The sequence below is a fragment of the Triplophysa dalaica genome, chromosome 18 (assembly GCF_015846415.1).
Source record: "Triplophysa dalaica isolate WHDGS20190420 chromosome 18, ASM1584641v1, whole genome shotgun sequence".
NCBI lineage: Eukaryota > Metazoa > Chordata > Actinopteri > Cypriniformes > Nemacheilidae > Triplophysa > Triplophysa dalaica.
The window spans coordinates 6,383,755-6,408,395 of NC_079559.1; the positions used below are offsets into that span (position 1 = coordinate 6,383,755).

The window sequence follows — 24,641 nt, forward strand, 5'->3', positions numbered from 1 at the left end:
TGAAAGAAAAAAACATCCTGAATTTAAATTTGGTCGGCCACATAGGAGACCACTAACAATAACTTTTGAAAGAAAGCGTGGTTTCTGCAATGGCATATTAGCCACAGTTTTTTTTTGCAACTCTATGATCAAACAGATACACATGGCATTCAAAACTCTTGAGACTGAAAGATCACATTTGCACGGACATGACGCATTTCCAGATACCATGAAGAAGCATCATGTAAAAAATAATACATATGAAACTCTGTTATCGTATATACAGCCACAGAAAATAAATTATGAGTTTTTCAATTAATCACCATTTCTAACTATATTGTGGTCATTCCAGTCCAGTGTCTACTGAATTTCCACTAAATCAAACCTCAGGATTGACAAAGTCCTCCAACGGCGATGTGTAAGACTGAGAGCATGACAAGACGCATATAAAATGAGTTATCGCAAAAAATACATTTTAAACTTTTCCTAAAGACATGTACAAATATAACTGTACTTATTGCTTAAAAGTGAATATGAAATAAAGAGCATCTTTTCTGTTATTTTGACCTCTTAATTTTTTCCATGGCTGAATATAATATATCATGATACCATCCCTGTGCCACGGTCTCAACCCAGTACTCTTATAGTACAGACAACTGGAAAAAAGTGAAAGTAAGGTATGAGTCTGTGTGTTTGTGTCACTGTCTGTTGGATCTATTTCCCCATCTCCCCGAGCGTCTGTGAGCTGTACCTGGTGTACATGCCAGCATGAGGCGTCTTATTTCTTTGGTGTTCCTAGCGATTTTAAAGCCCTGTTAAATGAAGCTGAACGCTGCCATTATCTGCTCATGCAGCATCATTAATCACCTCAAGCGTTCCGCATCATCACCCCTGATCTCTAATCTATACCAGAGCGTGTTCAAAAACACGCCTCGTGTTACCCTCGTCCACATGGATGAACACATGGTTACCCACTGAACGCTGAAACTTAAACAGTATCTCACGCTGTGATGCTCCTTTGTATGATCACCGTTGCTTTTTCTTGCCTTTGTATAATGTATAAAGAATGAATCCCCACAAAAGCACTTTCTGAGAACTTCACAATACGCACATTAAGAGAATTTCAGGCACTTGCAAAAATAAAGTATATATTGCAGTTTATATCCTGTAAATCAATACGCTGACTCTAGTTTTGTCGCTCGGGTTTAAATGGCCCACGTCTATTGGGAGTTCACACTAGAATAATGTTATTGCTCGACTCGCACTTTTGTTCTTCTGGGAGAAAAAAATTTTCGTAAGAGAAACGTGTCACGCAAAATCAGGCCTTTTGAGAGCTCAGTAAGCATAATTGTGGGTAATAGACTATGACAGCATCTCTCTGGGCCCGCTCACCTCATCATTACCCCCTGGCCGGCAGCGATTAGCAGAAAGGATGAAAAAAAAGGCAATAGGCGGTCACCTCGCTTTTCTTTGACAAATGCCACGTGGGACAACAAAAAGAAGGACAGTAGCCGAGCAAACATCAATAATGACTCTTGCTCTTTTGTCTCAGTTGTCTCTCTGACAGTTCACGGACAATATTTTTTGCCCGCAAGCGACACGTTTGTGTTCCCAGAGAGATTTTTAGTGAAGGCTAATTTACAAACAATAAATTGTTTTCTCGTGATAATTGACTATTAGAACCTCAATGCTAGAAGTGGTGAGTGGTTGTGTTACTTTCAAGAAGTGGGAAGTTTACAGCGAAAGTGTTGTAAAAATGGTTTTATACAGTGAGACAAAGTATCCAGAGAGGATAAACAAGTTTGAAACACTTCAACTATTGGCCTAAGAAGCAGATGCCATGGTTGACAGATTTTGTTCAGTGCTGTATACACAAAAAAAATGTTTTATGAATTAATTCATATATAGTGGAAACATTCTGTTGACAACATAATTTACAACAGCTATCAGTAAACACAGATGACTGGTAAAAGCATTTGCCTTTGTTTTGTTTCACAGTTTCTGCAGTGTTCAACCCAGTTATTGCATACTTGTAAATTTCTGTAAAGAAGAATTGGATAAAAATGTTTCGCAATGTCAAAGTATTCATTCCTAAAGGGCGTTTAGTAAAGCTTGTCTGTCTGAGCAACATTTACCAAGGGGGCGGATCCTAGCGAGGGGTCAACAACTATCAATATAAAACAGTACTGCTAACAGAAGCGAATAATTTTGCTGCCGATTGTTGCCATCGTGTAAGCATGAATAATAATGTGAATTTATGACCTCTCGAAATGTTGTGAATGTATTAAAAACCATCTGGCAGAATAATGCAGGTTACATTAACACTGACACTATATATAATCACGCTGAGTTTTAGGAACCAGAACCAAGTTTTTAAGTGTTATCCAAGCCTTGGAGCCAAAAAACAGTGTGACGGAGACGTTTGTTCTCACACCATCTGTACATTTAGCTATATTTCTAACACTGTAACAACTTTATGATTTAATTATGAAACTTCTCATTATAAAGCATGGGTGTCCAATCCTGCTTCCGAAGGCACTCTTGCCTGTGATTTAAAGCTGATTCCATAGACATATATTAACTGCACAGGTATTATATAACTTTTCTATGAATACGTTTACACAGCCTATATTGTTAAGCATTTTATCTTTAATAAAATCTTTAACAATTATCCCGTAAGAAATATTCTGGAAACAAAATAAGCTTTTCCTGCAGGGTAAAGTAACATGGTTTAATTAAAAGTCTGTGCGATAAAGTGGTCCTTCTTTTTTCAAATCTTGGTCTTCATGACATTGACAACCCTTAAAACCTTAACATCAGATATTAATTATGTCACAATTACGAGCTGTAGTGACATTCATAAACAATTCAATCTATTGACCGGTTCAAAATAAACAAGTTTGAATGATTCTTGTTGATATTTGTGAAACGTATATACAGCAATCAGACGGTCACATTCACAGAAACACTTTCACGCTTAATCCAAGACATAACCAACGTGTACATTTCGCATGCTAATACTACTTAGACAGATTATCACCTGGATTATCAAAAGAGACGGAAGGGTCATTGTGTACACTCAAGAGACAAATTCTCTGAGGACGAGGAATTGGTTTGATTTGCGGTTTTAGACACTACATATTCTGCTCTCCTATTGAAGGTAAGGGGATGATACAAATGGGTAATTCAAGTGTTATGGATGCAACATTTTCAGTCAAAACTGGAATTATAAATTCTGAAGATTGATTTAATCGACTGTATGAATCATCTGTTTATATTTACTAAACCACTATTGATAGAGTCCAGACATATCAGTCAATGTGTAAGTATTCTATTATAAAAGATAAAAATTCACGTGTTGTGACAAAGAAGCATGTTTCTGAAAGTGTGAGACAACATAATTCGTGGATTAAAATGTATAAACCAGATTAATAATACCAGAGCAAGTATTTTATTTTAATTATCATGTGGCAATTTATGAGGAAAATGGACCGTTGTGAATGTGACAATTCACTTGGAAATCTATGCTTTAAAAACAGACCACCAACCTATCTGACCTATTAGTATGGCAAAGACTAGATTTTTTTATTTTAAGGTTGACATTTGCATGGAATTGCATTACAAATACAAAGGTATTTTGCATAACTTCACTTTTGTGGATACTACAGGGCTTAATTCACATCAAACGTCAATAACAACAAACCATGTTCAACGATAACATATCAGTCACACAGTGACAGTCACACTGGCAATCAGCTTTAATCTTTCTCAAAAGATTTGCCGTGTAGAGCACAGAGATGGACAGAAAGCGGTGGGGCCGTAATTACTGAAACATACGCATGAACTAATTACAGCGATGTTGAAAGCCATGAATGACAGCTACAGAGAAATTTAACATAAGACTGTAAACGGCTATAGATGTACAGCTCGCATGAACAAAAGTGACCCTAAATACAGTGAATTGTCGAGGAGAGAGAGATAAATCCCATCGCAACGCGGCCGTAATGGCAAAGGAGGGGGGCGGCCTTGTCGCGGCGCCATGACACAAAATCGGTAATGGGGATCGATAGCGGCGGTCTGAGCGCTCCATGGGTATTGTTCTGTAGACTGTTTTCAGAAGTAAGCCAAGAAAGTTCTAGCAATCTGTGATTGATCTAGTGTCAAAGACCTGGAGATGCATCTCATGAGGAGAAAATCACTAGACAAGGCTGAACGAGGGACATTAACTAACTGTTGTTTACATCTCTGGTACGCTTGAACACACAAACACAGATCTCCTTACACCTTCCATTATAACCCCACTCAACCACCTCATAAGATACTGGAAGGAAGAAAGACTAGGCAATGCAAGCTAGAGAATTGTGTTGAAAATTATATTATTATATAACATGTGTCTCAACAATTAAAAACATCACGATTAAGGGATTCAAAAATGAGGTACAGAACACCCAAAAAGGAAAATTATGTCTTTATTTACTAACCCTCAAGTTCTGTATATATTTCTTTGTTCCAACACAGAGAAATATATCGTGAAGAATGCTTGTAACCAAACAGTTCTTGTCCACCATTGACTACCATAGTAGGAAATATTACAATGGTAGACAAACGTGCCCAAGAATTGATGCATTCCTACGTTCTTCAAAATATCTTCTACAATATCTAACAGAACAAAGACATTTATAAAGCATTTTTTCTTACTACAGTAGTGGTGGCCAAGAACTGTTTGGTTACAAGCTTTCTTCCAATCTCTCTCAGATTTGGAATGACCTGAAGGTGAGTAAACTATACTATAAGGGGTAAGTTGTCACAATGGAACTTGCCAATAAAGGGCAGTATAAGCTGAATTTAAACAATACAACTTTTAAAAAATGTAACAAAAATTTACAAAACACCAGCAAAGATGTCAATAATTAAATGTGTATATTATAACTATACACAGGACTATTAAATAAACAAGACAACATCCTTTAACCTGGCATTTATAAAAAGAAAAACTGTCATCCTGGAGCACATTTTAACCTTTCAGTTAAAATGTATTTTCATTTTAAAGCTGACCTACTGTATGTCTTAATGTATGCAGTGTGAGGTTTTACTTTATTTACCCATGAGCTATGACAAAAAAATAGAGGCTAGTCATACATAAATACATAAATTACACTGACGTACTAAATTATTTCTATAATTCTAAATTAAAAGCACACATTTGTGTAACTCCACTACAGTATAACTTAAACCCTTACAATTTGTTTGTGTGTTACTTTGTGAATACTTTCCAGAGCGACAGCCTGCCCCATGTTGTCTCTTACAAGATATTTTTAGAAATGTAAAAGTTAACAAACGCTTTCAAAGTTGAAATGCCACCAACATCACGCCATCAACAAAACTCGGTGCTTTAATGATTTCAATTTAACATTCATCTCAGACAGCAAGACAAAACCATTTGAAAATGTGATGCCCTTGGCTAGGATAAACATCTCAACGTGATTCAGTCTTTCATGGTCTTTCAAGGCGTATTTGATCTTATCTGCATCTATCAGATGCATTCGGTTTTGGAAGGCCATATCTGAAAGGTTGTCATAAAAATGTACTGTCTGCTGCTAAATATCAAGACGCTGGAATGTTCGGCTATGTCACTGTTCAGGGTTTGTCAGCTAACCAATCAAATTTCAATGTGCAAGTCATTTTAAAATAATTACTTTTCAGTGCATCACGACTCTCGTCACAATAATTTGTTTTTTATCGTAATAACGGAAAATATAGAGGCCTACTTCATTCTGCCCTTGCAGTTTTGGCTCTTACACTATTCTATTAGTTTATTCAGTAATTATCCCCACACTTCTGTTAAATTATTTCAATTAGAGCAATTAGAAGCTGAAATTGCTTGTGTCAACGTGCTGATTGACAGCGATTGGTCACTTAGTTTAATAACTCGGGTAGATTAGCGATGCAGGTTTTGAGTGTCACTAGAGCTCTGAAAATAGATTCACCAAATTACCCAGAGCAGGTGGAACATATGCACTGCGTCTTTGAGTGAATTTCTTCAAATATGAATAATCTTGACTCACTCCATTTTAAATGAGAATGTTCAGCTTCATCATATTTAATTTGCATACATTTACCAATTTACCAAATATTATTAGAAATAGCCCAGAGGAAAAGTGCTTTGGTAAAAGGGTTTGCTCTTTTAAAACTCTGAAGACAGTGAAGTAAACTTTGTCTTTAGTCCCAGAAAAGATTTTTGGAAAATACTGAAATTGCGGATGTAGGCCAAATACTCTCCTAAAAAAATAGTTTTAACAATAGCAAGTGTAGGTGTCACCGTTATGGCTAAACTATGGTTATCGTTGTGTAAGACCATTGTAAATAAAGTATAAATAAAACCAGATCTATGTTTTTTTAACCAAATATTACTGTGAAGTTTTGCACTATTTAGGAGGTATTCAAAAGATGTTAGCGCCCTCTAGTGTACAGTACCCTTTTTGCTTGTTTTATAACATGTTTTTTAGTGCACTAAAAGTGTTGTAATCACAGATAGATTACAATTTGTGATACCATCGTTTCACTAAGACTACTATAGTTAAAATATTATTCTATTGAGACCATAGTAAACTTGCAGTAGATAAATAAAACAAAAAAAAACATGGTTAACGTAGGCCTACTATTAAACAATGTTTAACTCATACTTGTAAAATTTCACTCGTATCAGTGTGAATAGCACGTTTGGCATTTACAAATAATGATTTCGGTAAACATTCTCTACCGCATCTTTTCACGCAACGCGCAACGCACCTGCGATTTCTACAGTGACATCGCGATCGTGACGCTCGGCTTAACGGCTTCCGTAGAAACACTCGCTCACCCACAGGTTAAATCGCGCAGGCTACGCGTTTTTGTGTTGCATGCTTTTAATATCCTTTATGAGAATTATCCATTTTATGATTATGATACAGCCAGTTTTATGTTTTTTTGTAGTATAACCACAAATTTAGATACAATTACCAATAACACAATGGTATTTTTGGTAGGCCTACAGAAAATTTACATTTACATTTAGTCATTTAGCAGACGCTTTTATCCAAAGCGACTGGTGGGGTAAGCAATAGAAGCAATTGGGACAGCATAAGTACAAAAGCATAAGTGCAATCAAATAAAGAAGACGTCTGTATAACCTAACACAGTATACAGAGCTAAGTAAGTGTTTTTTTGCCATTAAATAGTATGGCAATACAAATTAGATTCAACTTTATTGTCATTACACATATACAAGTACAGAGTAACGAAATTAAGTTTAGGTCTAACCAGAAGTGCAATTAGCAAGTGCAGGATATACAGTGTGAATAAATACAGAATACAATATTAGGAAAAATACTATACAATAGGCATGTACTATGAAAATACGTTACAGAAGGAAGGTTCTATGAAACTATGACAGTCGGTCTGTACTATGAACAATATATACAGAAGGCTATATACTGTGAACAGTAATGTACAGGTGGTTATGAACAGATAACAATTTAGACTATACAATGGTGCAAGTGACTTAAGTGTGCATTAATTTGAGCTTTTAAAGTGCAGTGCAATAGATGAGTTAATGCGGTTATTAAAGATACGGTGCAGTATATGAGTTAATGCGGTTATTAAGGTTACAGTGCAGTATATGAGTTAATGCAGTTATTGAAGTTATAGTGCAATAGATGAGTAGATGCAGTTAATAGAGTTACAGTGCAGTAGATAAATGGTAACCAATCTGCAAAAAATTGTTCCATTTTTTATTTTCTAAAGAGATACTTAATGTAATAATCTACATGATATGATATAAATACTTTCATCTCATTGATGTATAGGAGACACATTCGAGACATATACTGTAACAACATGTGTAGTGTTTCTTTGGAAGCATTTTTTTCAAATGCTTGTATAAAAGAAAAGACATTTATATTTACATTTTACATTTACATTTATGCATTTGGCAGACGCTTTATCCAAAGCGACTTACATTGCAATATCCTATACATTTATTCATAGGTATGTGCAATCTCCTGCCATCGAACCCACAACCTTGCTCTTACCACTGAGCTACAGGAAAGCTATATCGAATCAAAATGCTCAGGACACGAAAAATAAATGTATTCATGTCAGCTATTGTCTTATTACTATTCATGCTTGCTTCTTGTAAGAAGCCATTGACAATTTCGGTTGTAATAACTTGTTGGATAGGCAGAGTAGAGACAGAGATGTGGTGGCTTGCTTGGGCTTATTAAAGTGTTGATTGTAATTTATAGGCTGTCTGCCGTGCCTGTCGGCCTCCATTGTACTCTACTTCATTGCATGAAGGAACAGCCTGGCGTGTGGTTATGGTGTGTGTCCTATTCAAATTTACTCCTTTCAACAAAGAGAGAACAACAGAATCAAACTGTTGCCATTTTAACGGTCATTGCAATTCCAGCCTATGACCTTTCTGACTATTGTAATGCCAAGAAACGACCCAACGGACATTCTCCCATCTGGAAACTGGCATCTGCCCAAACTTGTCTTGGTGAAAAAAGGTGCGACAGTTCTGTCTACTCGGAGGACACAAAGAGACTGTAAATTTTCTAAAAATACAAAATATGTTTTTATTTTAAAGGAGCAATGTTGAGATTTTAGCTGCATCAAGTGGTGAGGTTGCGAATTGTAACCAATCGCTCAATCTACCCCTCCCTTTCGGACGAATATGTTGTCACATTGTACGAAAAACTTTGTCCGTTACCATACAAGAGGACCCACGGTGTATATAGATAGAAATAGCTCAATCTAAGGTAATAAAAACATAACGCTTCATTATGTAAGGTCTTTATACTCCACTGAAGACATTGCATTTCTGTCTAGATCCTCCCAAAAATCACACACTGGACCTTTAATAAATGGTCAGTACACTGTTAAACTTGACCATCACCGCAAATTAAGTATTATGATCATTTTTTGTGTTTCTGTTACTGAAAATTATCAAACATAAATAAAAAACACAGATATATAATCAGTGCTACAATTTATGAAAAAACTGAATGAGATTCTTTACTCCTTGTCATGCTTTAGAAAGAAAAATTGCTACATGATGTCACAGTGTAGCTTTCTCTTCATTCTTCTTTTTATCTATTAGTATGTCTCAGAGGAGTAAAGCATCTACTAAGGAAAGGTGAGGAAGGAGTTTAACCATTACTTGTATTTACTTTAATGACATGTGGTACTGGCTCTTACAGTTTTTTCTTTTAGCCCCTCCTCTGGTCCTCAGTCCTCATCAGATGCATCAACTCCACGCTCTGCTCTTCGCAACTCCTCCAAAGATTCCAAAAACTCAAGTAACAAGGACTCGCCTGGTAACCAAGGGCAACGCAGCAGCAGATCCTTCAGCCAGAATTCAGCCATCGCAGCTGCATACACACAATACCTCAATGCTCTATTTGGACAGGTGGGCAACACATTTCCACACATACAGATTTACAGTTTTCATGCTGTCCTGACAAATTAGTGTGTCAAAAAAAGTATTGCCATGTTCCACAGTAGCGTTCTTTTCAATTATCTACATAAAAAGTGCCAAGTCAAATTATTTTGGTACACTACGCCCCAGTACCAAACTAACAGCCTCTGCGGTTCAAAATGATGCTATGGCTCCGTCTCCGTGTATTGAATCACAGCTATTTGAACTCTGAGACACTAGATTGTATTTTCACAGGAATGTTTAGAAACTGAGAACAGAGAGAGCCAGCAAGAAAGAAAGCCAAGAAGAGCTAAATAGAGAGAGAGAGGGAGAGAGAGAGAGAGAGAGAGAGAGAGAGAGAGAGAGAGAGAGAGAGAGAATGGCTAGAGTCTGTGAGAAAAACATGACTGAAGGTAGGCCTACTCTAGCACAAAATAGAAAATGTATATGAATGCATAGATATAGCCTAGAGCCGCACTTGACAGCTTTGGCTTTGTGGAACAGTGGGATGGAGGGGTGAATGAAATAAAACCAGATAGACAGGGGACCCTGTGTTAGCATATTTCTAAGGATAAATAGCCTGAAGCAACTTACGAAGTTACATAAAGGCTGAAGCACACCTCTGCTGGACAACTATGAGTAATGCAGTATTATTGCTGTTAGGGGATTTTTGGAGGTCAGAGTTGTTTTGGGGGAATTTGTTGGTCAAAAGGCTGCAGAAATGGCAGTAAAAAATAAAAACAAACTTAAAAGTCGTGTTGAACTATGTTGCAATTTTGTAAACATTTCGCAATTGTTATATTAGCTTAAGGCAGGAATCCACTGAAGACTCTTTGCTGAAACGAGCAGTCAAATACAGCAAAATAACACTGACATGCAATAGAAAGAATGACATATAATTTAATAATATGTAATATAAAAAACAGAATGAATGGCGTGTGGCGTAATAACAGGTAATGCATGTGTGTGCATTTTGAATGTGCTAGTGGATATATTTGTATTTGTGGGTAATTTTGTTAAATCATGAGTATGAACCGGCGTGTTTGGATAACCCTTTATAAATATAGCAACACTGCAGATAACTAACTTATTTTCCCCTAACCTTTGTAATCGTTTTCTCTCTAATGAATTTTGACCCTTAAGCATTTTCACAGTTTATGTTGAGAAAATGGTTTTATTTTTTCTGTGCATCTCTCTGGAGTTATTTGTGTCAGTGTTGACGTGAGGCATGGCGGGGCATGTTATGGTGTAATCCAATTATACAAGCCCTCTCCCCATACACCCAATGCGTCATTGTGCTACTGAGCAGCTCTGATAAGCGTGCTATCATAAACCTTAGTTAATAGTGATTAAAAATGGATGTCTCTGAGGACTGTAAGCGCTCATGCTTATCATTTCCATATTTAGCTGTTTTTATATAACAACTTTTTTCTCATTGTCATTTTGCTCTCTTTCTCATCCCTCCATCCCTCTGTCTTTCTCAGGACAGAGATTTACTACCAGAGGAATTAGACGGTATGTACTGTACACGTATTTTAGGATGCACTCAAAAAATTGTCTGTCACCTACATAAGGATTAAGACGTAAGCAGAATTCACCCAGCGGTTTTGTTTCCCTCTATAATTGGAGGTGCGATATTTGCAATAATTTTCTTTTCAGAGCTCCATGTAGCGTTTAAAGAGTTTGATTATGATCAGGACGGATACCTGCACTATAAAGATGTTGCGGACTGCATGAGAACTATGGGATACATGCCGACAGAAATGGAACTGATTGAGATCATTCAGCAAATCAAAATGAAATGTGAGTGAGAAACACCCCAAATTATGTCTTAAAATCGAAAGAGGATTGTATGAGGTTTATGGGCAGAAGTAAGGTTAGAAAAAAAAACTGAATTAATTCAGTATAAATGTAGCAAAGGGATAGTTCAGCATAAAAAAAATGTGACATCATTTGCCCACCCTCTTGGCATTTCAGATCTGTATGACTTACTTTCTTCTGCACAAAATAAGATATTATGTATGTTGGTAACCAAATGAAACTCATTCACTTCTATTGTATGGACACAAAACCAATGCAAGACAATGGGAACTGCTATTGTTTGGTTCTTCAAATTCTTCAAAATATCTTATTTTGTGTGATGTAGAATAAAGAATGTCATTCAGGTTTTAAATGACAAGAGGGTGAGCAAACAGTGACAGAATGTTCAATTTTGGGTGAACCATCACTTTAATAGAAAGCTCCTCACTATTATAGAAAACAAGCATGTGTGTGTATTCAGGGGGGGGACATGTGGACTTCGATGATTTTTGTGAACTAATGGGACCCAGGATGTTGGCTGAGACTGCACATATGGTCGGTCTAAGAGAGCTGCACTGTGCTTTCAAACAGGTGCGTACGCAACATAAAGTTCCCTCAGTAAATAGAAAACAAACATCTTCACATTCCAAAATGTATGTATTCCCTCCTCTTAAAATGAAATCTTTGTTTCAGTTTGACTGCGATGGTGATGGACAGATCACTTTTGAGGAGCTGAAGGAATCCACAAAGACGTTGCTCGGCGAGAAACTGAAGAAAGGAGAGCTGGAAGAAATTCTGACAGACATCGACCTCAATGGAGATGGGAATGTGGACTTTGATGGTAATATGCTTCTGAAAATATCTGGACCCAAATACAGAGCATGTTGGATAGTGTGAGTAGATCAACAAAATTCTGACAGGTGCACATTAAAACAAGAATCTACACCTCCATCTAGTGACTCTCTGAGGAATGGCCGCAGTTTCATTAGATGTGAGGCATGGAGGCCAGTTAGCTCTGAGAATATTAAGATAATTTATGTAGCCTAAAGGGGTTGAATAACAGGGAGGTTTAAATCTAGGGTATGTCCCCATTTGACTGCACTATATACTATGACCATTGCTGTGAGAAGTCAATCTATTTTTGAAGGTGGACTAACTAACCCTTCCACTTCATTTCACATTTTTTTATGAATAGGCCTCCTTTTTTAAATTAGGTTAACTTCACTTTCTGTTGTTGTTATGTAGTCATTTTAACCTTACCTTACCTTTACACTCAAGAATCTGAGCTCAAGGTTAAAATCTGGCTCAAGATTCAGTTCTGTGTCACTCTAAAGAGGTTATTGTTTTGAAAGGCAAGGGAGTAATGAATTTGATACAAAATAAATACATACATTTTGATTTGATCAGTTATGTTTTCAATCTAAAATCATTATGCATTACAGTAAAACTGGATGTACTATAGATAGTGTTAGAGAGGGTTTTGTTTTCAAACACCGAATGACAACAGTAGTCTTGTTGTTTATTGGACAATATTGTGTTGTTGTTACAACAATTTCGAATACTTGGGTTTTGTAAGGATAAATATGTGACCCTGACACATTGTTGGCTATTTGGTCAAAATAAAAAAAATAATTTTATGACAAAAATCATTAGGACAAAGAGGTATAGGTGTACCGTGAATATATTTTGTAAATTTAGCGTAAATATATCAAAACATTATTTTTGTAGCTGGATGGCCTGTTATCTCTATGATTTTATCAATATATAGATTTTATGCACCGGCTGTATCTCTTCAAAATATTTCCTTATCCTTACAACCGATACACGAATAGAAAACTAAATTATTCAGCTTTCAGATGATGTAAAAATCTAAATTTCAAAAATTGACCCATAAGACTGGTTTTGTTGTCCAAGGTCACATTTATCCATTAGAGAGCATGATGACAAATATTGTACACAAGCAGATATTTCACTGTCAACATTGTCTTTGTTCTCTTTCAGAGTTTGTTAGGATGCTGTCTATTCGGTAGCTGAATGTTTTTCCATATTTGAGATCTGAATCACCGATCATCAACCCACCAGCTTTCATCACTAAAGTTGCTCAATACATTGTGTTTTTTTGACATTACATTAAATTAGCAAATGTACAGAGCATGTATTTGTAATAAAAATAATATTCCAGTGTTTTCTATGGTTCTATGGTGGATTATCTAATAAGGACAGAGAACATACGCGTGTTACGAAACATCTGCTGTTGCAAAACCTGTGAAACTCTGCTGCCACTCAGTGGAGGATTTTTGTGGCAATATTAGAATATCAGAATAAATACACAATAAAACACAGATACAATGAAAAAGATGTGCATTTTTAATTTGTAAATTGAAAACTTAAATATCCAAGCAAACAGACGTAAAAACGTCTACAAACAACAAAGCCATTATTTGACATATTTTACACAAAAAGGATTTTAAGAAGTAAATTAAATCACAGATTTATTACTCTGGCAAAAGGAATGCAAAAACCCAAGCCGATGCATCATACCATGAGCAGAATGCAATCAATAAGGCAAAAGTTAGTGCTCGCACAAGCACCATACAGGTAAGAGCTAAAATAAGTTTGACTCGCGGTCAGAATGTTGCTGAAACTCTTGATGCTGCTGGTTGTAATCTAATGAAAGAGTCTGCGGTTTCATTCGAATATCTAAAATATTGCAAGTTCCCCGTTGCATTTTTTTGTACAAACACAATTACAATATATCATTTTTACAACTGTGCCTCAAAAATTTCAGGCTGTAGTGGATTTGACAGAGAGATGGTTTGTCCTATAAAGAGACGCTTGTAAATTTATTTTCTTTGCGATTGACCCACACCTGTAAAATATTTATTTGTCAGAAATAAACAGTATCATCATAGCAGTGCTCATTTCTAAGGTCTTTTGCAAGCAACATTATCATATATTGCCGAAAAAGAAACACTGATGCAATCGGCAGCTCTGCAATGTCGACCTCGTGTGCGTTCTCAATGGATAGAAACCAAGCTTAGTTGGATGCTTGGAAGAGACATTTCCGCCTTTTGTTCATCCAGTTTTAAGTAAAGAAATACATAAAATTAGCTTTCTGTTAATAATGGTGCCCGAAAATCAGAAAATTTTGTCCGTGCAGATGCTTCTGTTCAATACGCATGATTCAATTTGAAATGCTGGAATGCTCTCCAGCATCATTTCTACCCTATAAATGCTGTCGTTAACAGTAGGAATCTAACCTTACAAGTTGTCTTAAGTTTCAAGTTTCACGTTAAAGACATGTGTGGGATTGTTTGACTGCCGTTATGATAAATACTTGGGAAGGGATGTCGTCGAACACTCGAACCAGAATTCGAGAGCAAATAAACACTAAATTGTCTCTGAGGTAAGATTAGAATAAAAAGTGACTATGAAAATTCATTTTGTTTTGAAAAACAATTAATTCGGAAAACTCTTGGCATTACACCTGACTCCCATCCACGTTTCAGTTTCCTTGGAATCTGATCAGTTTTTTATTGGACAGCACCCAAGCTGGAAAAAGAGTTGTGTGTGCGTATGTGTGGAAGCTCTAGTCGCTGGGGATGTTCTGCAGGTAGGTGAGGATGTGTTGGATCTTGACTAGTCGTTCTTTTAGAGATGTCATGGAGAGGACAGACAGCTGGTATCGGGGGTCCACAGGAAGAACAGCTAGGAGCCACCAACAGCATGCGGGACCGTTAGGTGTGGCCTGGAAAACCACAACAATGTTCATCTTTATTTCAGAACAGGCCGTTTATAAAAAAAATACACACCCTCATGTCATTCGTTCTTCAGCAGAACACAAAAGAAGGTATTTTGAAGAACGTTGCTAACCAAACAACATCGACTTCCATTGTATGGACACAAAACCAGTGAGATGTTTCTCAAATTATCTTCTTTTGTGTTCCTCAAAAGATAGAGTTATACAGAGGTTTTGAATGACAATATGGTGAATAAATGATGACAGAATTTATCTAAAGATAAATAAACTGAATCAAAACACACGTCAATAACAACCTGAATTACACGTAAATAGGTTTGGTGAAATGAAGCACAAAACAGTGTTAATACCAAGCCCCATTAAAACAATCTCAGTCTTACAGCTACAGGTTACCCTCAATGACACTTACATAAGCACAACCTCACTCTGTAAGCATGCATTTTCTCTTTAGACGACGCACTAATGCGTTTACCAGACTAGCTGTGTGCGTCGGACGTCTGTCTGTTTGTGAAAGCTGCCAAATCTACTTCCGCTCAATTGACCCACTTATGATCTAACAGCACTTATGCAAGCACAACCTTTGCTGCACTCTGACCTACATCATGGCTAGCCCGGTTGTATGGGGAGGAAAGAAACATAGCAGGACTTTTCTCCATTATGGAGATTAAAGGAACAGGAAATACCTGGATGTCAGCTTCTCTCTCAGGCATCGGGCCGAAATGCTGGAGTATCTGGTTCCGGAAACGGTTCTCCAGGTTCTGAAACCATTTGCGAGCCTGGTCGTATACCTGATCGTGCAATACTTGCAGACTCTCCAGTTTCTCCACATCATTTACCTGCAAGACACAAAACGCAGCATCACTGTACCTTAAAATCTACAGTTTGTCATTTATCATGTGTAGACATTCACTGTAAAAGTGTGACATTTTTTTCTTGCTCATTTTTATTTATCTGACATTTTCTTTCTGTAATTTACAAATTGTCCATACCCTCATATCCTCCAGATACTCAATGTTGGCTATACAGTATCCATCTCTCATACCACGCGTAAGCACACGAAACCTCTTCCCTCCAATGGTGTCAACGACAGAACGCCCGTCTGGGAGGAAATGCACACTGCGGATCTGAAGCAAGCAGCCGTAGTCCACAAACCTACAAATGGGACAAAGTTTAGTTCATCCTGCCCCTCAAATTTAATCACCTAAAGAAGCCTTTCGAGATATTAAAGCTATAGATTTAATAAATATGTGCATTTCTTTCCCAAATGGCTTTTGGCATTTTTGCTAGCACCATGCTTTACCACGGGAAAAGCAGTTTTGCCACGGGAAATCTAATAATGTGTGGTACTAATGTTTGAAACAACAGCACTCTTGTTTGTGTGATATTGCCTAAATGAATCATTTATGTACGAACTCCAACACACATAATCACACTCACCCTTTCTGGGGGTCATTGATGCACATGCCGAACTGCCGTGTCCCGGTTTCCATGCAGCGTCGGATCATAAGACGGTACCGTGGTTCGAACACATGCAGTGGGCAAGGCACAGTGGGATAGGCCATGGTACAAACAAACATGGGCACATTCTTCGTCAAGCTAGAGAGAGAAAACAAAGTGATATTCAGAATTAATTCAGCCTGATTTGTAAGTTAGATATGGAGATGTGCTAGTCACGCAAACTGTGTGACTTCTGTGTGTGTGTGTGTGTGTGCGTGTGTGTGTGTGTGTTAAGAGTGGGCAGTAGAACCAAAAATCATGATACGAGTCATTTTAAGTTATGGTAATGTTGTATGTCTGATAAAATGAAGGCCAGGAATGTTTTACATATTACATAAATATGTTGTCTTAATTATCCAGACTTATTTGCCAAAAAACAGCTGCTTCACATTAACACTTGAAATAAAAATACTGGAATAATCAAAACTGTAAGACATTGTGTTAACATAAATATCAGCCGCATTTGAAGCTCTTGGAAAATATATTGGATACACAGATCTGTGACCGCACATCGGCTGAAATCTATCAACGTGCCAAGTCATGATGTTTCCTGCCAATTGTAACCCAAATACAAATACTGGATCTACATCTGAAGCAAGCGATTTGTAAACAGCAAGTGCCCGTCTTTGATATAGTTCGCATAATGGTATTGTTGTTTTTAAACGCTGCATAAACAGCCGCCACAAACATCACACCCACCCAAGTTTGTGTAAGTATGTACTTACTCTGAAAGCTCTTTTGTCTCCTCAGTATGCAATTTTATTCTCTCTTGATGTTCCCCGGATAAATGCTTTTGAATGATGTTGTCCAGCACTTGTGTGATTGTGTACTTTCTACAGGCAAGATACTGTAAAGTAAGGCAAACAATCAAGAAACATGCAAATATTGGACTATGTCTGAAAATCAAACAGGCAAGTAACACTTGATATTTGCATTTTTTTTAATAAAAAAAAGGAGTCACACTAAAACTATCTACAAAAATGCTATTACAATGTGAGATATTGGTTTCACGTACCTCTTTGAGACTTTCTTTACAGAGAGGACATTGCTGGTTGTGGTCCAGACAGCGTTCCAGACAGGTCTTACAGAAAGTGTGACCACAAGGAGTCGTGACAGGTTGATAGAACAACCTTGAAATGAGAAAGATGATGATGTTGAGCTCAATCTACTATCAAGCACTGATGTTGAGTGACATTTTTGTACGTTACCAAATCACATAGCAAACAGAGAAACCTTGAGGTCCTGTACACTGGCACTAGATAATGACAGATAATGAATCTGCTGTCTGATAGATTTTGGTTTTCTGAGGGAAGCGGTCACAAATACATTAAGCCCTGGTTTCACAGAAAAGGCTCAAGACTACTCCCAGACTAAATGAATTTTGAGCTGTCTTAACTGAAAATAACTTGCCCTAACATATCTTGAAATATGTCAGTGCCATTGTTTTGCCAGTAATGGTTTCATCGAAGGCATTTTAATCAAACAAAATTAACTAAGGCATAGTCCTGGCTTAGGCTAAGGCTTGTCTATGAAACCGGGCCTATAAACTCAAATGATTTGGCTTCATTATATTCTATTTAATCTGTAAAATAAACTATTCGTTTTTTTCCTCTTATGCAAGGATAGGAATCATACAGAACATGCTTCTGGTTTTAAAACCATACATCATACATTTGAAATGTTTCTTCTTTATTTAAAGTAGCATTAATTACCACAAAACTAAGTTCCTAAAGTGCACATTGTCATTTGAACAATGTAGTGTCCTGTGCATATGCTATATACATATTAGAGACATTGGCTCATGGGGAGCCGGGTTCGAGTCCAACCTGGGTCATATGATGATTCCAATCTACACTTCACTTTCCTCAAAACAATGTGTTTTGTAAATGTGAGCATTTTTAATTCATTCATTCATTAAAAGGAATTAGTTCACATAATAAATGTGTTTACTACATTGGTTGTACTATAAACCACTCCAAAATTAATTCATTTAATTCAACCTTAAAATCATCTTTTTGCCTCACCTCATGCATAGAGAGCATTCAAAATCATTCGGGTCCAGCAGCTCTTGTGGCAGAACTCGATGAGACGTTTCCTCTGTGACCACAGGAGTAGCATGGCTTGTTGTTCCTGAAGGAGAAGGTGAAACAGAACGGAAAAAGGAAAAGAAAGATAAGTACATCATGAAGTGGTAACTTAGATACTTGCATCCAAAGGAATAGTTAACCTTCAAAATAATAATTTGCTCCTCATTTTCTAACCCCGTTGTCATTTTTAAACCTCTTCAAAAAAAAAAAAAAAGATATTTTGAAAATGTTGGTAATCAAAAAACGTATGTCACCATTGACTTCTATTGTATGGACAAAAAACAAATGCAATTCAATGGGCACCAATGGTTTTTGATTACAAACATTCTTCAAAATATTTTGTTTTTTGTTCTGCAGAAGAAAGTCAGTCATATGGGGTTTGACATGACAAGATGGTGTAAATAATGACAGAATTTTAAACATCAAGGGTTCCGAGGCCAAAAGTGCCCATAGTTGAAAAACCACCTAGAACACATATCCTACATATAACAAACACTGAATGCATGGCTGCAAAAGGCTAGATTTCGGTTTCGTTGTCATATAAATGTTTAAATGTATTGTTTGTCAACATTGAATTTCCATGGCATTTCAACTGAACATTGAGTCACACTGTCCAGTGGTATACACATGTGTTAAAAATGTGTTAGACTTACCTCCATGCTTCTTGTATTTACTGCCATGGCTGTAAGGGATACCCGGTCCTGGTTCTGACACAGAGAGTTTCCTCTTCAGTAGTGCCCCTTTTTCTGGGTCACTTAACTGTGGGGCAGAGCAAACTCTTTTAAGCCCCTCCTCTACAGCCCTGCTTAGCCCGTGAGCACGAAGGGAATGAGTTCTGCCCAGGCCGGACCGTTCTGGTCTTTCAGATCGACCTGGTCTCTGCAAACACAAAAACATTGGTTGTTAAAGCTATTTGGCAGAACAGTTAACTTGTAAGGTCACTTAGAAGAGATTAAGTCAGAGGCTAGTCTTACTCAAGTTTGCATGAAATGCATGAGAATGTTTTATCTAGTTTCTAAGTTTTCAGGTGTTGTGGCGTTTACCTCTGGGGTTTTAGGGGGAGGCGGGGTGGATGCTGCTTGTGTGTCATGTTGGCACTGGTCTTGCAGCTCGGTCAGCTGCTCTCGGTCCTGGCCCGCAGCCACCAGGGTTTTACTGCGCAAATGAGTGGAAGTGTTCTGAGTGGTCTCTCTCAAACCGACCTTGACATTCTCACAGGCTGGAGACAACAGATCGTGCAATATCTGAGAGACAGAAAACAAAGAATAGAGCTATTTAAAACAGGACTTTTCAACAGAGATTTAGTATACAAAGTAGCTAAAATAGCACAATTATTCAGTTTATCTGATTCTTTGAGCAAACATGTCAGGCATAGCCTGGTAATACCAAGCTCTGCTACTTCGCTTTGCTTCGGAGACAGAGTACGGAAAAGAACTGAACTGAAATTAGCGGGAGTACTAAGTCTGACGTAGTCAAGCTTGTCAGAACTGGGTTTGTTAAAAAAAAAATACAGTTTTGTCATCTATCTCTACCGATGCCAGCATTTCTTCTATAAAAATGTTTATTTAAATATATGAAACATTACACTGTAAAAATTATAAAGAGGTCACTATTCTTAAGTTACATTCACAGTCCTAATATAGACCACATGTTGCATGAGCATGTGAGAAATTGTTTTTAAAGCCGCAGTATATACACGCACAAACATTTGCGCACACAGAATTGAAAGATACACAGATTATGCAACGCTTAAAGCAAACTTTCTTATCATTCGGCATGCTTGGGTACAAAGTCATAAGGTTTCCTCGGTAATAACTTAAGATAACTATGTTTTATCGAAACATTTAGTTTATTGTAACTAAAATATAAACCTTTCACCCTTTTAATGTATTTTTTCTCCATTGACTCATCTAAAATGTGTATGAATCAATGCTATAATGATTCTGTACCAACAAATGGCTTTACACATTAAGACAAACAAAATTATCAACTTTCCAAGACATTCTGCTATTGCATAAATCCTGACTTCATTCAAAAGTCCATCTTTATCTAACTATATATTGCAAGCTGTTATTCCCTTAAAATTACTACATCAAAATTGCAGAAAAACGACAAGAGATTCATTTTACCAATTCCACTTCTCGTTTGGCCAGGTGGAAGTTCTCATCCAATGCTAAACATTGAAGGAAGACTTGCAGAGATTCATCCACTTGACCCATCTCTTGGAAAACCTTTGCTTTCTGGTAATATCTCTGCAAGACAGAAATTAAAAACAGGAGTGAGTCAAGATTTGGTTAAAGTAAATTGGTTAGATACTATCTAGTTCTGTTAACTAACCTTATATTGTATACAATAAGCATACAGCACAAATAGGTAAACACAGGAATGACTCGTATATAAATGCTATATTTAAAATATATTTCTGAACACAGATATTCAGAAAAATCGTTTTAATTTTTTTAGTTAAATGGCTTGGACACAGTTATTGTAAAGTTCCAATACCTTAAAAGCAATACCAGTTCCAGACACATAAACATTTACTCTCTTATTGACAAGAATACGTAACAAATCGTGCAGCAACCAAAACCACATACATTGACTGCAGTGCAAAGCATATCGTAAAGATATTTGTAAAAGCATGCTGATGTACAATGGATAAGCCATCTGTGGAAATCCATAGACACACCTCTGGAGATGGGATAATCCTCAAACAAGATTCCCAGTCTTCCAACGCGTCACGGAACTGCTTCAGTCCTCTGTGTGCCTCGGCATGACACTCCCACACCCACACGTTACTGAAGCCTAATAGAGAGAGAAACAGGGCTAGAGATCATCACATTGTTTTTGCTCACAGAAGGCTCACCACTGCTCTTCCTCCCCAAGGCCAAATAAGGGATGAACGTTTTTGATTATGCAGTAGGTCTGAAACATTCAGTGAACAAATTATTAAAGTCCCTGTGAACCAGAAGTTGCAGATTTTACTTCCGTATTTTGACACATTTCCAAGTGAAATGTAATTTCTAATGATAAAAATAGTGGGCTTGGCTTTAACTTTTGTTGAGATTTGATTGGATGTTTAAACAGGAGTTGCATTTTGAAAAGGAACGGGCAGCAGACAGTTGAAGGGGAGGACTTAACGGATGCTCCGCCCATGCTAACATGCGTCATTTAAAGGAAGGGTGCTTGATTACTCATAGCCGTTGTTGATGTTCAAATCACGAAAACAAACACACCCCTACCCCCATCTTCTGCTTTCGTCAGTACTCGGCCCGACACAGTTGTCTAAAACGTAAATCAGAAATGTGTTACCCCACCTTTAAGATGGATAGTAATTACAGGAAGGAAGTGGATTTTCAGATTTTGAATTAAAGATTATGAGGGCACACACATTTTAAAAAGAGAATGACCTATTTTGATAAACTATTTACAATTAACGTTGCAATATTTCATGAAAAAAATAGGCATTGCAATTTTTTATAGAGATGAAAGTGAATTTTTGTCTAGAGTAGAAGGTTGTGACATTATGGAGCTTAAGCAAACATCACGTCTGCATCGTTTCAGAATATCCTGTCATTTACTTAACAAAGACACAATGATGTAAAAAAACAGTTATTTATTTTGTGTAAATTAACACATTTAGTGTGCAATTTATATTAAGTCGGAATGTCCTTTATTTTGTCATGTGGGTAAGATAAAACAGAGTTTTAGGGAACAAAAAAAACCTCATAATGCCCTTCTCCCAGTTTTGGTTTGGTGATCACACTGTCCTAACCAAGAGCAAAAGATTCATAAAGACCTGACCACAGTTTTCATTCCGGAGTTGACATTAGTTACTAATTTATTTCATTAAAAACATTAAAAACAAATTATGCCTTTAATTTAACCAGCATTTCCTAGACCAAATTTAGACTCCTCCCCAATTACCTAATGTTAAAAGATATTTATAGATCATTATTAATAAAGCGTTTGAAGTCACTACTTCTTCCTTAAATGACACTGTAGTCTTTCACAAATACAACCACACAGTAATATTAAACGTTATTCTGACTGAACAAATAAATTGTATATCTTATACAAACTGAACATGGCTGTTATCACACAAGCACTGTTTCTATAACGCTCAAGTCCAACGAATTACAAAACACTTCTGTGTGTCACGACCCGACTTACACAACTCGCCCCAACTGCGCATGCGTGTTCCGCGTTTTGTAATACCGTCGCTCACCGGTTACGTGATCTAATGGGCGGGCTAATTCCATAATGCACGGATTTCAGCCGTCAATACAAATGTTCGTCAGTTGAACTCAGTCCCCTTTAAGTAAATAAAAAGTACGTCTAGTAACCCCGTAATCTTGAGGATAGCATTACAGTCATACTATGAAAAAAACCCTGAACGTTCACCCCCTAAAAGAGCAGCGGGCTGTCATATCTTTAGCAGTGTTAGAAAAGGAAGAGAACTCACCAGATTCTAATAATTTACTCGTAAATGCAATCGCCTTGTCGTATTGTTTAGTCTTCAACAAGCTTTCGGCTTTCCCTATGCATTTCGTTCTTTCGATGTCTTCGGGAAACCACTTCTCAAGGAGTCCACTCAAGATTACATTGACTCGGGGTTCCTCAGGCCTCGTTCTTATGTCTTCACTGCAAAGTTTACATTTGGAAAAAGCGCTTTGCTGTAAACATCTTTTACAATACGAGTGTCCACAGATCACAGTCACAGGCTCACCCATAAAAGTAAAACAACCAGGGCAGTCAAATTCACTGTCCTGTTTTGTCCAATTCGGCTCGGTGTTTGTAAGAGATTGTTCTAATTTCTTGAAGTTGCGCAAAACGCATCCTACTAAGGCGCTCAGCTGGTCCGGCCTGACAGGAACATACCGGAGAGCCATTGCATACATATCCACAGCCTCTTTGAGGCGATTTTCCGACGCCAAAAGATCAGCCTTTAGTAAAATGAGTTCATGGTGATCGACATTGTCTTCTTCGCCCTGTGTTTCAGATGCAATGAAAAACCTTCCCCTTTCTTCTAAAGCATATTCTTGGTCTGTAAGTCTTTTCAACGACATGGTGGCATTCACAAAGAAGCCAGTGAACTAAAAAAAGTAATAAATAAAAACCGTCAGAGCATATTTACAATTCCATAGAAAGCAATGGTAGTGACTCGCGCTCCAACAAGTAAGGACGTTATGCCCATGTGTTATATAAAAAAACTATCACGTGAGTATCAGCGATCGCGTCTATTGGTCGCTGAGGCGCATTACAAAACACGAACCTCCGTGTTTTGTAACATTCGCTTGGTACTCTCGAAAAATGAGTGATGATGGAATTTAACGTGTGGAATTTGAAACCAGCTCTGTGTGTCATTGTGCCACAAACCTGTCATATCTTATTTTTAGTTATATTTGCAAAGTCTTAGTAAAAGGAGACGAATTGTGAAAGTTCTTGTTGACAGGTTAAATCTGGGTTGTGTTAATCGGCGGTATTAGGGCCATTACATGCCTGTAGTCATGTAACATACTGTATGGTTAGCCCAATGGTTAAACGTCTAGCTGTTCCACGTGCACATAGTAGCCTAGATGAACTAACATAACTAAATTACATGAAATGGTTCAATAAGTTATATAACAGATAACACCGTAGTGCCATCATGAACAATATTGGCTAAAATAACCTTTTCGTTTCATCCTGTTTTGTTAACAGCCATTATTCTTTTGTGATCCATTCTTATAAAATGTAATATGCGAGAACAGTTCAATCTTAACAGGTTAAGTGTAAATTCCAGATTTTTGGTTGCTTTATTGCATGATACATATATTATATAACAACATTACACAATTTGCGGTCACATGATCAGTTACAAGAATCTTGTTTTGTAATAGAAACAGAAACAATATAAACAAACCTTTTACCTAAAAACAATATAGGCCAACCAAGTTTGAAAGTTCATTTTACATTCAACATGTTCAGGTTTCAAGGCAGGACTGTGCGTTAGTTGAATTTAGATACTTATGTCGCTATTATAAAAATGCTTTAGAATAAAACATAACTGGTGTGCGTCTCA

General features: G+C 37.1%; 2 protein-coding genes across 2 annotated transcripts; one reads left to right on the plus strand and one right to left on the minus strand.

The window, feature by feature from the left end:
• The first annotated feature begins 9,119 nt into the window (after positions 1-9,119).
• cabp4 (calcium binding protein 4) lies at positions 9,120-13,544 on the plus strand. Its single transcript, XM_056773520.1, has 7 exons — positions 9,120-9,154; positions 9,232-9,427; positions 10,921-10,951; positions 11,096-11,239; positions 11,718-11,827; positions 11,930-12,077; positions 13,238-13,544. The coding sequence occupies exons 1-7, from the start codon at positions 9,120-9,122 to the stop codon at positions 13,264-13,266; spliced, it is 693 nt and encodes a 230-aa protein (XP_056629498.1). The 3' UTR covers positions 13,267-13,544.
• Positions 13,545-13,580: 36 nt separating this feature from the next.
• lonrf1l (LON peptidase N-terminal domain and ring finger 1, like) lies at positions 13,581-23,760 on the minus strand. Its single transcript, XM_056773519.1, has 12 exons — positions 23,043-23,760; positions 21,267-21,382; positions 20,710-20,832; positions 19,624-19,824; positions 19,234-19,459; positions 18,518-18,623; positions 17,509-17,623; positions 17,219-17,340; positions 16,434-16,592; positions 15,986-16,148; positions 15,680-15,832; positions 13,581-14,984 (listed from the first exon to the last, which is right to left on the minus strand). Exons 1-12 carry the CDS (start codon positions 23,644-23,646, stop codon positions 14,826-14,828), a joined length of 2,247 nt encoding a protein of 748 aa, XP_056629497.1. The 5' UTR covers positions 23,647-23,760; the 3' UTR covers positions 13,581-14,825.
• Positions 23,761-24,641: the final 881 nt, after the last annotated feature.